Source organism: Branchiostoma lanceolatum, chromosome 12, assembly GCF_035083965.1.
Source record: "Branchiostoma lanceolatum isolate klBraLanc5 chromosome 12, klBraLanc5.hap2, whole genome shotgun sequence".
Lineage (NCBI taxonomy): Eukaryota > Metazoa > Chordata > Leptocardii > Amphioxiformes > Branchiostomatidae > Branchiostoma > Branchiostoma lanceolatum.
This window is the reverse complement of record NC_089733.1, coordinates 14,976,548-14,992,625: the sequence shown is the minus strand read 5'-3', so window position 1 is coordinate 14,992,625 and position 16,078 is coordinate 14,976,548. Positions and strand designations below refer to the sequence as shown.

At 44.0% G+C, this 16,078-nt stretch overlaps 1 protein-coding gene and 1 long non-coding RNA gene across 2 annotated transcripts; both read left to right on the top strand.

The window, feature by feature from the left end:
• Positions 1–2,988, top strand: LOC136446603 (uncharacterized). Its single transcript, XR_010757606.1, has 3 exons — positions 1–320; positions 1,336–1,465; positions 1,883–2,988. It is a non-coding gene; the product is annotated as an uncharacterized lncRNA (long non-coding RNA).
• Positions 2,989–5,155: 2,167 nt separating this feature from the next.
• On the top strand, positions 5,156–15,836 carry LOC136446168 (slit homolog 2 protein-like). Its single transcript, XM_066444485.1, has 2 exons — positions 5,156–5,513; positions 11,811–15,836. The coding sequence occupies exon 2, from the start codon at positions 12,024–12,026 to the stop codon at positions 15,159–15,161; it is 3,138 nt and encodes a 1,045-aa protein (XP_066300582.1). The 5' UTR covers positions 5,156–5,513; positions 11,811–12,023; the 3' UTR covers positions 15,162–15,836.
• The last annotated feature ends 242 nt before the right edge of the window (positions 15,837–16,078 follow it).

Genomic DNA, 16,078 nt, shown 5'->3' with positions numbered 1-16,078 from the left:
GGAATCTGGGGAAAATATTTACTTCATGTCAATCTTAGTACAATACCCAAGACAACATGCTGATATATGCCAGCCTATTGGTCTGTGGTAGCCAGACCAAACAAATGACGTAATGAAGAGTATAAAAGCTCAGGCCAGCCCAATGTGCGGTACAGTCCAAATTGGTTTACTTCACTCCATTGACCACCCCCCTCCCCCCCAAAAAATATCTTTAAAAATGCCCCGATTCCGAGCGATTAGCGACCTCCGTAGAAGTTTTTCTGCAGACAACATTCACGATCTCAGCATGGTGCCATCACCCGGTGTCGGTGACGTAGAAGGTAGGAAACTTAAGTTGAATGGAAAAATGTCTTAATTCGATGCAAATTTTGTTGTCGCCATATTTGAGGCGTAGCCATAACCGCAGCTAGGAGGACGATGCTTTCGGTATGCCTTAACACCTCACCCGACCCCATCCGAGTCTAAAATGCAGTGTATACGGTGCAGGGACATTATTTGACGTTCTGGATACGTTAAATATGCAATTATGAATGCAAAACAAGCAGCAAACTCCCCAGTTTGTATAAGTTACTCCGCTCGTTTCCAAGATAGAAGGGTGATACGCGCCGTTTTGAGTATCAAGACATGGTCACGGAAAAAAGTCAATAGTGCAGTCAAAATAGGTCAGATCAAGCATAACGTTATAATGTGTCTCCGGTATTGTGATAAGTTCACCAATCTCCTACAGTGCTTCCGAGGAATCAGACTTTTGTCAGAAACGGGATTTTTTTAGTCAAAGTTGATCTATTTTCCACGGTTTCGCCATTGTTTTCAACCCAAATACGCACCATATGGGGGTTTCGCGGCAACCGTTAGAGGGTTACGGGACGACTGTCTTATCCGATATATGCAAATATCACTACCAAAATAGATGCAAATATCATCACATTTATTGAGCAACATTCTTACAAGGAGGCAGTTGTAGATATACGGAGAGTGCTGCAGAATGGAGGAAAAAGATGAAGAACTATTCCATGCAGACCCCAACACTGTGACTATTCAATATGCCGCGGCCAGAAATTCCTTCTCATTTTGGAAACGAGCGGAGTAACTTATGAAAACTGGTAAATACTTAGAGTCTGCTGATTGTTTTGCATTTATAATTGCATACTCAACGTATCCAAGAACGTCAAATAATGTCCCTATAGCTCCCATATCGTAGTTGGTTACAGACTTTTGCAGATTGGTTCTGTACCCTTTCCAGTTTATCTTTGCCTTTCTTTGTACAATTGTATATGGATCCCATACTGTTGCAAAATACTCCAGTTTGAATTCATATCACTCTAATTTTTTCAGGTGAGCTGCGCCAGCGTACGCCACCTACACCAACTGTCGTCTCCGGGTCTCAGAACGTTATCATAAATAGTGCAGGTTCCGGATCTCTGACAGTTAACATCACTGGCATGGACAGAGATCCACCTGAGAGGTCACTTTTCTACTCAAAACTTTGATATTTTTTATACTTTTAAAATAAAAATGTTGTATGATCTGAATTTGGACCTGTTATGTGTAATCAATGAGGATATAACATAATTCCTTTGAGTACTGTATACTCAAGACATTTGTGGAATATTGTCAAGTGAGAATAGGGACTGAACTGATTTTCACAATTAACAATGAGATAATTTAATTTCTCGTTGCAAATCCCCAAATTGGCCAATGTATTAGATTTAGTTATAAATTCACCATACTCTTCTGGCCAATCCACATTTCCAAATATACAAGCGGCTATTAGACATTGCATGCAAAAAATATTGACTGTTCCTAAGATAATCAGTCAGACTGATAGTTCTAGACAAGGTAGTGGTATAAAGCAACGTGCTAAATTTGTTCTATGCTTCAGACTTGAACCTGATACCGACCTTGACAACGATGAAGATCACACCAGACCGAACAAGAAGAAGATCATCCTTCTTGTGCCACTGCTAGTCCTGAATGCTGTTTACAGAAGAGACTTACTTGGGTACGCTATGACAATTCTACAACATAGAAATGTCTTGATACCTGCTTTTATCAGTATCATGAATATTATGGTTGTCCTTTGTATACTGCAAAGGTTTAGATACTAAGAACTGAGGAAGTAAACTGACACAGTGAACGATTGTCCAGAGGAGAAAACCTCTGTATAAAAAAATCATGATTTAGTCGGATCTCTTGTGACGTTGAGAACTGACACAGTTTGTTTGTTTGTTTGTTTGAAACGTTATCTGTCCAGGGGAGAAAACCTCTGTATAAAAAAATCTGTTTGTAGACACTCACATCCGTTGTGATGTTGAGGACTAATATTGGTACTCACGGTGAACGACTGACCAGGGGAGTAAACCTCTTTAAAAACTCCAGGGGATAAAACCTCTGTAAAGGGTGTAGGGGGCTCTGGATAGAGGTGTGCACCTTTAGCTGCCCGGCATGCTGCACTTTACCCAGTAGAGTGGTCCGGGCACCACTGGTCCTCATCCACCCCCTAAACTCTCACGTGCTGGCTCCAAGCGCCACACCCCGGTACACCGCTTCAGCAGGCGGGCTGAACCACGTGAGGGGGGCATCAAAACTTTAACTTATTTCTGTTGACACTGTCAGCTATTTATGGTGAACTTTGTATAAGAAGCTAAGCTCACGTTGAACACTAGCGTGAGTTTTATGTTGCAACTTAAGAAGCTATACGTTTATTGAAGAAACCTACGACTGTCCAGGGGAGTAAACCTCTGTTAAACAAATCCGGAGGAGAAAACCTCTGGGGAAAAATCAGCAAAAAACCTCTGTAGAAATACCAAGGGGAATAGAAGAAACCTACGACTGTCCAGGGGAGAAAACCTCTGTTAAACAAATCCAGAAGAGTGAATATGTTGAACACCATCTTACATCTAAGTAGAATATTTACGTTTATCTAAGAAACCTACGACTGTCCGGGGGATAACGATCCTCTGTAAAATAAACTCAACTCGCTAGTGATTTGACTGTTGAATGTCTTTATTTTATAGAACTAATCACGCATTGCACAAAACAGCCTATCAACCGGCTTAAATTAAAGTAATGTTACAATGTAACCACAAAAATCAAACAGAGGCATCAACTTATACATTTGTAATGTAAATGCTTAGAAAATCCTTAGAAAATAACAGTGGGAATACACATGATATTTTTTTCTTAATTTTGAGGTTTCACCACAGTCTTGTTGTTAGCTTGGTGTGTTAATGACCTTTTCAACCTTCCTTCGCGCATGATCTTTGCACTTCAATAACAAGACTGCCATGTTTCAAGCACCTACGGTTAATGATAAACCCAGAATGGATACTTTGGACTTGTTTTCGTGATGTTAGTGCGAGTACACCGGTGGAAAAGCCCGGGAAGAACCAATGGGAAGCATAGTCACTTTATACCAACCTAACGTACAATATCCGAGACAATATGCAGATATCTGCGTTCCTATTGGTCTCTTATAGCTTTGGCAAACAGATAGCGTAATGAAGAGTATAAAAGCTCAGACCAGCCTAATGTGCAGTGCAGTCCAAATTGGTTTTCTTCACTCCATTGGCCATACCCCCAAAATGCCCAGATTCCCCGCAATCTGTGAGCTCCGTCGATGATTTTTTCCGCAGATAACATTCACGATCTCAGGATGGTGCCATCACCCGGTGTCGGTGAAGTAGAAGGATGTAAACCTCTAAAGAATACCTAGCGGTCCATGGTTGTAACCTCTGTGGATTATGTTACGATCAAAGGTTGTAGACTATGATGATCTAATCATAAACTCTGACGTCACAGCCACTGAATGATGAATTGATTTGAATGCTTCGTGTCTTTTTATTGAGAGATTTAGACATTGCACTTAGCGGTATTTAGAAAATAAGCCCTACTTCGCATTCGCTTTATCTTACGTATTCCTCCCTCCAAAAGAAGTAACGTTACATATGCAAAATTGCATGTGGGCCTGCGTGCGTGCGCGTGTGTGTGTTTGCCGGTGTGCACTTGTACGCGCGTGTTTGTGTGTGTGTGTGTTTGCGTGTGTGTGTGTGTGTACACGCGCGCGTGTGTGTGTGTGTCTTTGTGTTTATGTATGCGTTTGTGTCTGCGTTTATATGTTTCTGTGTCTGTGTACAGTGTATAAAATATATCAAAAGCGCCGCCTTGCGAACTGAAGCGTTTCAACCAAAGTCCCCAAATTGACTAATTATATAAGTGGGCCAATAACACTTCTGCAACAGACAAGAAGCGAGTAGAAACAGACTCCTGGCTCGGGGGATGCCATAACCACTGGGTCAAAAGGTCCGAAGTCCGGACACATTAAACTGGTCAGTTAGCTATAGTGGCGCTTGAACCCCACTGTTACACTTTTATAGTAAAAGACGCATGAGCCCATGATGACCCTTCCCTTCCCCCCTACACAGCTCCAGGTGCACTTATGTTCTAGCCAGGTGCACTAATGTTCTGATCCACTGGCTCCTATCTTCACCATCCAACCGTTTCTAACAGAGGGCTGTTTTTCTGTTCCTCCTCCTCACGAACGTCGCAGAGCATTAACTCTCCAAGCAGAGGTTGGTGGGGAAGATTGTGAGTATCGTGGAGCCGACAGAAAGTACTAGTAAACGGAGCATATGATAAGGTCACAATCTTCCCCACCAACACCTGCATGGAGATTAGCTTTAACCTCTGCTTCTGCTATTGGGTCAGTTATTCTTCACTCTTATAAGTGAGCAGTTGAGCTGGTGCCATGATGTTTCTGACCTAGGGCGAAGAGTCGCTGTTTCAGTTATATCATGTATGTAACCCGAAACATTGGAGTGGCCTTTTCGTCACATCTGAAGTGACCTTCGGGTCTTATTGCGCGGTGACCGTTGAGTAAAAAAAGAAAATAAGCAAAGCCTGCTGGTAGAAGGAAGGCCTGGTGCCATCTTATTTCTACCGGGGGCTCCTACACTCGCTACCCTATTTTTTTTTATGGTAGCGAGTGTAGGAGCCTCCGGTAGAAATAGGATGATCTAGGATGGCACCCAGGCTAAAACCTGAGTCGAAAGAGAGAGACCTGTCCCACATGCGACCCAACGTGCCTCCTGCCAAACGTGCCCCGTCCCGGGACCGTGTCCTGATTTACATAACAATGCAGACGATCCCCAGCCGCGGGCTATAGAGGGACGCAGGGCGACTGGAAGAACAACGTGCTGCCCGGGTCCTCGTGAGAAAGTGTTGACATCGTCAGACGACATTTTTTTCTAGTCTCTACCAGACCAACTACGCCAGCTGTAGGGAGAACATTTGCCAGGAGGGTTTGGCCACCAGAGGGTTTCGTTTGCAAGCGCATATATTGTCCCTCGCCGTAGACTGACTCTACTGGCTAATTATTCTTTTTTTTGCCGAATTCTACGATCCATACGCCAGTAAGAAGGCCCGGTGCAGGCTAATTTTGTACTGCGGCAACAAGTCGTCAAAGACGTCACTCCGAGGTAAACGTGAGACGACATCTTCTTTTCCAACCAAAGGTGGGTAAACAAAACCTGTTACTCTGTTTAAGTTTACGAACTATAACTCGACTACATATATGTCAGGTGGTAAGGATCTGACAACAACACACGCAGGAAAAAAATTCAGTTCTTTCTACATCTTGATTCCGTCTTGAATTCATAATTAGGGAAGTGATTTTTAGAAACGCGTGTTTTTAACTTCAGTTCGTGACGGGGGTTTCAAGCAGCTTCACCGGTAGCGCGACATTAACTCGCACTGTTGACCTGCATGTAATGGAAATGATGAGGTATTACCACGGGTATGGGTGGGGTTCCATATCCCGAAAGAATCGAGATTGTAATCTAACTTACGAGTATAAGTCGAAAAAGAATCGGATAAGAATGTTTATCACTCTATTCAATCTCACAATCTCTCCAACTCAGTCCAACAGAGGTCCCTAAAGTGATGACTGATGCACCTAGTTTCCCAATGGGACACTGTCATTTTGTATTTTTTAGTTGTAAATCTTAGTTGTATTATATAGGTCAAAGTGGACATCACTAAACAAGGATTGGTTGCTCACTAGTTTACGTCACGGCAATAGGACTGTAGGTATTCATGAGTATGCTTGAGTGTTGTGAGTTTCTGTGTAGAACTCGTTTTCACAAATATTTTTGAGTGTCCTCCATAGAGACCCGGAGGCGATATGATAATTCGTGCCACTTGCTTGACGAGATCGCATCGCTCATAGATCGCATCAAAACGTAAACAAACATAACGACCTTCGTAAGCGAGACTTTGACGTCTGTGTATTGCTGCGCTCGGTGAGTTCTTAAACATTTCCCCGTCTTTTGATATGATTTTCTCCCGTGCAGTGTAAGCCTTACGTGAGGTATGCCTTGTCTCAGAGAGTTTTTAAGACCATCCAAGGCCTATGTATTTACGACTTGTTGTTATGATAAAGGTAGAAACTTGCAGGCGATTTTAAAAATATACGGTAGGTTGTCTAAAGGAAATCAGTCGTTGCGAAGAAAACATGTGGTTTAATTATCATCCGACTAGTCGACGTTATGTATTACTGAAAATAAATGCTTTGGACTCGGTAAACTTGTCTCAGTTCCGAAAGAGGGGTTTACTAAGGAGCCACTATTCTTAAACTATAACCCGTTCTGTTTCCCCCCAATGTCAGCTTAGCGAAGAAATGAAAATTCCGTAAAAGAAGCCACCAAACAGATCATGCTTTTTACATGTACTTTTGGAAAAAAAAAACTCTTCATATGCATCCGCCTCAGTATATAGCCAATATCATGTAGTGCGAATTCCCAGACGAAATTCTTCTGTAGACCCCAAAGGAACGGCACATACGAAGAGCTAACATCGCGAGCTATTGAGGAATGTTTCGGGAGCACATAGGTGAGGAAGTGTGAGGAAATGCACACACACAAGGCCAAGTTCACATGAAAGAGACCAAGTGTTGACCTGAACTTGCAAATCAATGATATCAATGTGTATGTAAGCTAGCTGTCTTGCATTGATTCACTGAGTATGTTTGCAAACATAATGTACTTTGACGGCCCAGGGTTTGGTTTATCATTGTACATGACATTTGTACATTTGCTTTGTCAGTTGAATGATATGATAGCACATTTGTAATCATCAACAGATCGATTTGTAAAGCGAATTGCGCGCCCTCCCCCTTTCGTTAATAATGATACGGTTGACAGAAAATACTGGAGTGTAAAAGAATATGCCCGGGGTTGTTATTGTGTTGTACATGCACAATAGTTCTAGCAAATGCCCGAGTTTCTCGCAAGCGTTTTTCGCCGATGGCAGACTTCTCTTATATTCAAGTGATTTTTTGTTGGTCACCGCGGCTGCGTGTGGCAAAAATGTAGTTTAGGAAACACAGGATGTTCAACATTTCAAAGTATTGTTTGAAAACAATAAGAGCCTATAGTAGGACAGAAATCACACAAAATGAAAAAAAAATGTAGTAAAAACAAAACAAAGTATGGATAATCCGCGACAAATCGTACTCTGACAGGCAAAAATACTTACCCAAGCACAATTGTTATGATCCATTGGAATTTTTTTCCAAACACGTGTACGATCCCCGTTTGTTTTCAAAACACGTCAGAAACTCGTGAAACCGATCGTCGATAACATAAACAGTCGTCAAGAAAAGTGTGAAGTGTTTATGCATCTGCCTTTTGTCCCGTGTAGGTCTAGATAAAGACATGGTCACCTGTGGGACTTCTATGCGGCTAGATATCAGTCTTATCAGGATTGGGTACATTCCGATAGGGCGTAGCCTGGAAACCATACCATCGGTAACTCCTCTGTATCTGTCCGCTCAGTTCATTTACGGGGTTGGATTCAATACTTCGTCGGTGTGGCAGTAGTCTATCAGAAAGACCTGGGAAGGACAGTCTGATAAGAAAAGACCGATGTTTTCGAGCACTGAGTTTTAAAATATAAAGTCCTTGTCACACATAGTCGACCATGGCCCCCACGGTTGGTAGTCTAATAGCCACGTGAGGTCATCTATTAACTGGTGAGGTTGCCTGCTAGTCTTTAAAAGGTCTTAAAAGTCGCCTGGGCTAACCGACTATTAATTGTGAAAAAACAGACTCGAGAAAGTCATATTCTGTTTAGATGCGATATAAGAGGAGCGAACTGGAGAGACTCCGACCCCTCTCCTTTCTTTTGCTGTCACCTTCTTCCCGCCTTTGAAATTCAGTCCCAATAGACCCAATGACAAATGTCAACGACCCATGTCGATGTACAGAGACGATTACTGTGTGCGGTGACCTCTGCGAACCCTTCAAGGTCAGAAGTCACGGCAGACAAAGCCTCCCTCCCGTCCCCTCCGGGCACAGATCATGTCATTATACCCCGGATGTCATTATACCCCGGATGAAGTCTTTAGGTTTCTTTGTGAGAGTGCCACACAGAAGAAGTTTGTGCCCTTATGTGTAGAGCGTTTGTAATCTCTAAAGTAAACAGTGCTGACCAGACGTTTTACCCATGAATAACTAATCATGAAGTCAGGGAACGTTACCCGTGGTTACCAAATCGCTTTATATTGGATATATAAGTCATCTATTCTATGTACTAAAAAGTGCAATTTTATCCAATTCCCCTTTCATGTGTAGAAAGTGTAAAATCTCACAAATAAGTGGTGCTGGGCAGGTGGTTTCAACAAAGCGTAACTCCTAATTATGAAGTCAGATGACATGTCTGTCAAAGCAAGGAGGTTAAAATAGGTCAAAGTTTGCGGTTTCCTTTAAGTCTTCTTTATTTTTACTTTATATCACATAAGTCACAAATCTATAGTTTAGCCAGGTACATGTGATTGGTGTAGTATATGTGCCTGTAGCACTGTCTTTTTTCACAAGGAAAGGTAATACAGTTATGACAGAGCTGATTTTGTTGCACTGACAATCTTTCTGTGCAAAACTAATCTATTCTAATCTACTCTACTCTACTCTACTCTACTGAAGTGAGTCAAACATTGCGAAGCGTGATCGCAGGCTGGTGACGATCTCGCTGCAGGGCACTGCCGCGAACTCCAGGTCGGCCCGGAACGTTAAGTCGCATCGACGTGGAATGGGAGTCCTGGGAGTCTTGAGTACGCTGCTGTAGATGCCCACCGCATTTTTGTAGTCCGTGTAGGTACGGGTGGAAAGAGGGAAAGGCGTGTGATGAGGAAGGACCGCTCGTGGAGGCTCGTCGCGAGAAGAAAGATGACTGCTAAAGTCCCGCAGTTGTCTCGCGAGACCCCGCATAAATGGCGTGAAGTGGGGTGGGGAGGGGGGCTGTCGTTCCGATCGCTGTAGACTCTCTGTGTAGACGTTATTGTAGCACAAACTCAGGATCAGGCAGGAACGGGTGTGCAGTCCCCGGCTCAGGTGAAGAAGAAACTCGCTTCAGGACGCCGCCGCGGATTACATGACAGTGCAGAGACAGCCGAAATCAGTCGTCGGGTGGAGCTCTGACTTATTAGGACTGCGAATCCATGTGTGGGCAACGTTACTGGGAGTCCATTTGCACGCTACGGCAGTTCAGCACACCGCGGCCCTGTCTGAGTCCGCGTCGGGCCTGGCAGAGTCGTGCGCCTCGATAGCTGGGGGACGTCGCACGGTAGGTTGACACTTGCTTAATGGAAGCTCGAGAGGGGAAAAGTTTCCGACCGGAACATCGAGCAGGAGGCGAGCCCAGCCGCGCCTTTCAGCACGGCGGATGCCGCAAAATGGAGGCCACGAGCGGAGGTCAGAGGTCGCTTCCTCCAGCGTAATTCCCTACGATTGGTCCAGACCAATCCTACTATAGTTAGTTTGAGTTGTTCCAATTCCAACAAGTAGAGAATCGCCTTGGCTTCTGTTTTCATGTACAATGTAAGTCTCTATTCACCTTTTCACTCCCAAAGTTGTTTTTCTTTGAAGCACTACTACGCCTACTGTCAGCCAATCTAGTAAACGGACATTGTACTGCTCACAAAACTACAGTTTAGAGTTCGAAAAGTCTTGTTTTTTTGCTGGGAGAGTCAACGTGAAAATCAAGTCAGTGTGACACGATCTTATCTTGAGAGATAGACGGCTATTGTTGACTTGGCGTATCAGATTTCGCAAAGTATGCAAAGTAAATGTGACTTGAATACGTTGCAACATAGGTGTGTCTAGTGAGAACTAACTAACCGTATTAAATGGCGTATTCGTAAGTAGTGTTGGTAATGTATTGACATAAAAGAGTCCGCATTTTCAAATGTTGATGTATTAAGTTGGAGCGTTGGACTCAGAACCAATAGGTCCCTGGTTCGATGCCCACCATGCCCCGACGTTGTGCCCTTGGGAAAGGCACTTTACACGACCTTCCCTAGCGGTGTAGTGACGCCCACGGAGCCTCTTCGGCTAATCCGTCTTAAAGTGTGCCAAAAACACACTACGGATTTGCTGCGCCGCCGATGTGCCAACATTCAGCACATTTGCCAATAAGAACCGTAAAATGTATTCACATATCTTCGACTCTCTCTGAGTAACACACCGGATAGAGCAATTATAGTGGCATTAACAACGGCTATTAAAGGTTCTTGTCACGTTCGACGTGCGATAGACTTGCATGCGACAGTAATGACATTCTTGTGACAGTCCTAATGATGTGTCATACACATTTCAGCTATTAAACGGAACATTTCTTTAAACGGAAAATTTTGTCGTAGGTCCTTGTGGATGGTCGACTCTGTCACAGCCTCGTTGAAAAATCCCTGCACAAAAGAATAGCCGTAGGACGAATGTGACTGCTCCTTGTTTGGCATAGGTGGTTGCACTCACCTCTGACGCAACCTACTCAAAACAGAACAAGAGAGAGGGTAAATACATGCACTTTCTCGGTGTGTGATTTTTTTTGCGGTACGAGGGAAACTGAGGTTTTCAAGCTTTTGAAGATTCGCGGCTGACACATTCTGCGGTACAGTAGTAAAACATTTCAAACGATCAGGGTCACCGCGAAAACAGCGAGAATAAATCCACGGCAAAAGTTTCGAGATTTACAGTAAAAGTTTGATTGATTACATGATACTGGGAGGTCCACCTGCGAACGATATATATATGTCACACATGCCTTTGACCTCCATCAATCAAAGCCGTCTAATGAGTCTCGTTTACGCTGTGATTGACAGCTTGCGTGGACGACAACGTGAGCAGTCACTGAGCACTATGAATGGGGAGTTTCAAATTATCTCCATGAAAAATAGTATAGTTTTTGGCCCCGTTTGTCTGCCTGTTTGTTTGTTTGTTTGTTTGTTTGTTTGTTTGTTTGTTTGTGTGTATCCGGAGCGATAACGTTAGAGCCTCTGGATGGATTGTGATGATGTTTGGTATGTGAGTAGTGGGTAGGGGCCAAGGTCGATTTTGGTCCTCCTGGTGGCTGACCTTGGTACTGCAGCATAACTCTTTTTTTTATCCTTTCTTCTGGACATGCTGTGGTCTTCTTTGTACTGCTCCAAACTCCAAGCAGATGCTGTTTGTCGGAGATCGCAATTTTGAAATGCAGGCTTCTCCGAGAGCCACCCATCCCCATGAACCTTCTCCATACTGCCCAACTCTGAAACCAATAGAGAATGGGGTGCCACAACCGGCTACTTCAGTGTGCTAAAGGTTATAAGTCCGACTGTCACAAAACGTTACGATTTCCAGCCCAACATCTGCTTGGAGATCGGCGGTGTTCTAAACTATAATGTCCGCTTTTGTTGAACGAAGATGTCTTGGGACAGAATCGCAGACTGTAAAATCTAAATTGTGCATAACATTTCTTTTTTTCGTGTTTTTTTTCCACAGGAGAGTGTTGGAGACCATGACGACAAAACAGACGACTATATGAAGATGGATCAATGACACTGCTTGGTTTGCTTACGTCACAGATGTTTTCGGTGGACCAAAAAGCACAAAACCTTTGACTGCAAGTGTTCTCTACTGGGCAACAACTGATTTACCATTCGAAACAACAAACAATAAATTTGACTTCGAACTGGTAACTGTAGTTAAGAGAAAATGTTAAGTACGAAGAATTCGTTGGCCTTAGCGACGCTGCTAATGGTGGTGGTTCTGATTGGCAACGCATGCGCAGCAGTCGAGCAGTGCCCGGCCGTCTGCCGTTGCTATGGCAACCGAGCACACTGCGCCCATGCAGACCTGACAGAAATTCCCGCCAACTTTTCCGGCAACACTGTCTACCTCCATCTCGAGGGGAACAACATATCGTCTGTCTCCAGGGGCAACCTGGCACACATGACGTCACTCCGTCAGCTTTACCTTATGAACAACAGCGTCGCCAATCCGGGAGTTCCGCCGGACGCCTTCGTGGCCAATCGGAACCTTCGGCTCCTTGATCTGACCGAAAACCTGCTCACGGCGGTACCGCGAGGGCTCATGGGACTGTGGCAACTTGGCCTGGCCAACAACAGAATCACCCGGATTCCAAGAGGAACTCTGTACCCAAGACTTATTGGGATCGCGAAGATCCATCTACAGGGAAACTATCTCACTAACGACGCCATTTCTCCCAGAGAGCTATCTGGTTTGCACACTTTACAGCAAATGTTTCTGTCCGACAACCGACTGACAGAAATCCCGACTTTTAGATCTGCCAGACTAAACCACTTGTACATCGCGGGGAACAACATTTCTCGTATCCAGCCCGACACCTTTAGCGGCGTGACGCGGTTGTTGTATCTCGATTTAAGTCGGAATAGTCTTGACAATCCTGGGATCGAGACCGGAGCCCTGAACCCGCTCTCGTACCTCCTGTATCTATGGCTTCGGGAGAATAAGCTCACTCGGGTCCCAACGGGCTTACCACGGACCGTGAAGAAGCTCCACCTAGAGGGTAACCTCATCACTGCAATCGAATCCAATGCTTTCATCAGTATGTCGCGGCTTCGGTATCTGTATCTTGCAAACAACAGCATTGACGAGATAGAAGCGGGTGCGTTTGCGGGGCTTGGCGGACTTCAGTATCTAGACCTTTCAGGAAACAAGTTGCAGCAGCTCACCAACGGTTCATTCCGGGGACTTCCGCAACTAAGTGTGCTTATCATGGAGAACTGCAATATCACAGTCATGCGCAAGGGGGCGTTTGTAGGATTGCACGAAGTCACCACACTTGATCTTGCTCACTCCCGCATCGAAAGCATTGAAGATGGTGCATTTGACGGCTTGATTGATGTAAAAACTCTTCGACTTGAGCACAACAGAATCCGATCGCTATCAAAAAATGCCTTCATCGGTTTGTCAGAGGTGACCTCTATTAACCTTGCCTACAACAGAATTCGTGACATTGAAAACGGCGCGTTCATTGGAGTTGACCGTCTTCGTAACCTGGATTTCACCGGAAATAGACTGACGTCACTTCCTATCGGGCTCGAAGATATGCGATCCCTTCGAAGCCTCGACCTTGCGAACAACAGCGTCACAGATGTTCCCGACGATTTTCCAGCAAACACCGCTTCAGTTCTGACCTTGAATTCCAACCCGCTTGGGACAGCACACCTTAGCAGACTTGTGAACATCTTCCCTCAGCTGTCTTCGCTGTATCTCACTGATGTCGGGATGCAAACTGTTAGAGAAGACGACTTCAAGGGAATGTCAAAGTTGCAGATGTTAAATCTGGACGACAACAACATAGCTGGCATCACTGGGAGGCCGTTTGACGCCTTACCGAGCCTGTCGCGCATTGATATACAGAACAACCTGCTTACTACCGTACCAACCGCCCTTCAAAACCTCACAAACATACAGACATTGTCCTTGAGCGGAAACCAGATTTCAGCCCTGAAAAATGACCCATTCCAAGGTCTGATTAACATACGGGCGTTGTTCCTATCAGACAGTGGTGTAACGGAAATCGATTCCGACGTTTTCAAACAGATGAGTCGCATCTTTCGGATATTTCTGGATGGAAACGTCAATCTTAAAATAGTTGATCTGGACACGTTTCGGATTCCAAGTCTGAGATATGTCTACCTCCAGAATTCAGGCATCGAAACCATCTACCGAAACAAGCCAGAAGAGGACCTTCCGCCATTGCAGACGATAGAACTCCACGACAACCCTCTGAACTGCGACTGTCGTTTGGGATGGATGCTGGGATGGTCCATTATCAAATCTGACGTCACTTGCTTCAAACCTAGCGACTTGCGTGGAATGGCGGTGAAGGATCTTTACGATGATGATTTTATTTGCCCAGACATGTCAAGTTTCCTCAGCCACTTTACGTCATCTTCAGGTCAAAGGACACTTCCCATGACGCAAACACCAAACACAGCAGTCCAGTCTAGTACAACCGACAAACGTATTGTTTTTAGAACAACGGTAACATCAAAGAAAACAACAGAGGCAGTTCGACACTCCAGCCATCAAAAAACGTCAGCACAGCCATCTACCATCATCCCTTGCAACTTGGACTGCCAAAATGGCGGCCATTGCGTTGTCATGGCAACGAAGGTCCAGGAGTGCCGATGTGAGATCGGTTTCACGGGACGACACTGTGAAACTCCTAATCAAGAGGAAGACATCACGGTCACAGAAATCAACGACACGGCGCTGAAAATCGCGTGGTCTTCTCCGGGCAACGACGTTCCGCACAAGATATCTGTGAGGGAAACTGATGACGAAACGTTTAAAGAAGAAGCAGTTCTTCCTCCAGGATTGTACGAATATATACTTAAAGATCTTAGTCCAGATATGCAATATATTGTGTGCATTACGCCTATCGACGAAGACCTAAAATACATTAAACCAATAGCAAGTGGGAAATGTCATAAGGTCACCGTACATGCGCATGCGCAGTCGTCTCGCGCCGGGAATCCTGGGAAGGGGACAGCCTTCGGACTGACAGTGGTCGCCATATGCGTCATCCTGGTGTGCGCAGTTCTTGGAGTCATCTTCTACAGAAGAAAGAAACGCAGAGAGCTAGAAGAACGGGAAGTTTTCCCCAAACCAGAGGACGATGATCACGAGCTTCAGGAGTTGAACAACCTTCGGGAACAGTTCGTGCCGGACGTCGTCATCCATGCAAAAGACGCGTCCAACTACGTTCGCCTTGAAGACGAGGATAAAGTCCTTGAGAAAGACAATGTGTCAGATGAGAAGTTAGGCAAGTACGTGAAGCTAACAGAGCCGATTAATTAATCTTTAAAAAGATTCTAAGAAACTGAAAAAAAAACTTTAAGGATTATCATGATAAAATTATGTGCAAGTTGTACCTTAGAAAAGTTTAAAATCACATGTGTACAAACTACGAGACGTGTATCTTGTAAATAGATAAAGTATTCATTAACGTGGTAAGTTATTTGTTATTACATTAAAAAAAGCTTGGGGCATTTTTGTTTTACTTTGCAGGAATATACATTGTATGCAAATGCTTATTTTCTATATATTGAGAATCAGTAAATTGTTAACGTTACCAGGGCGCCTTTAAGCCACCTGTCATTACACAGGCTATGCCTTAGTATCGAATATAGCTAGCACATATAAGCTGCGTTCACATATTAATCAAACCTGTACTGATGCTCGTACAGCATATCATGACACCAGAATAAAGAATACAGATCCTAATTTACACAAAAAACAGGCTTTAAAATGTAATTCGCACATATATAGAAGGAACGAAAAACATAGTTATCACGATTTTGTATCTAGAATTAGATTTTAATCAAAACTTTGAGGCGAGGCCTAAATAGGAAGTTTCCAATAAGCCAACGAAGACTTTTTAAGAATTACTTTGTTGACCATAGAATAGAAGCTAGGTGTCCGTCTTTTTTAAAGCATGTGGCACAATTAAAAAATCAAACTCTAATAATCTAACGTTATATGTGTCTTGATTGCTCATCGCATCCAAACGTACTGGTAGACCAAGGATACAAGCAATGATACCAAGTGTCATTACGTACATGATACCAAGTGTCAGCTATTAGGTACTGGCTTTTCGTCTCACATGATACCAAGTGCCAGCTATTAGGTACTGCCTTTCCAACACTGATCAAACGAAAACAGAGCTTAATTCCCTAATAACTTTTAAGCAATTAAGAACCTCTGCACCTTATTTG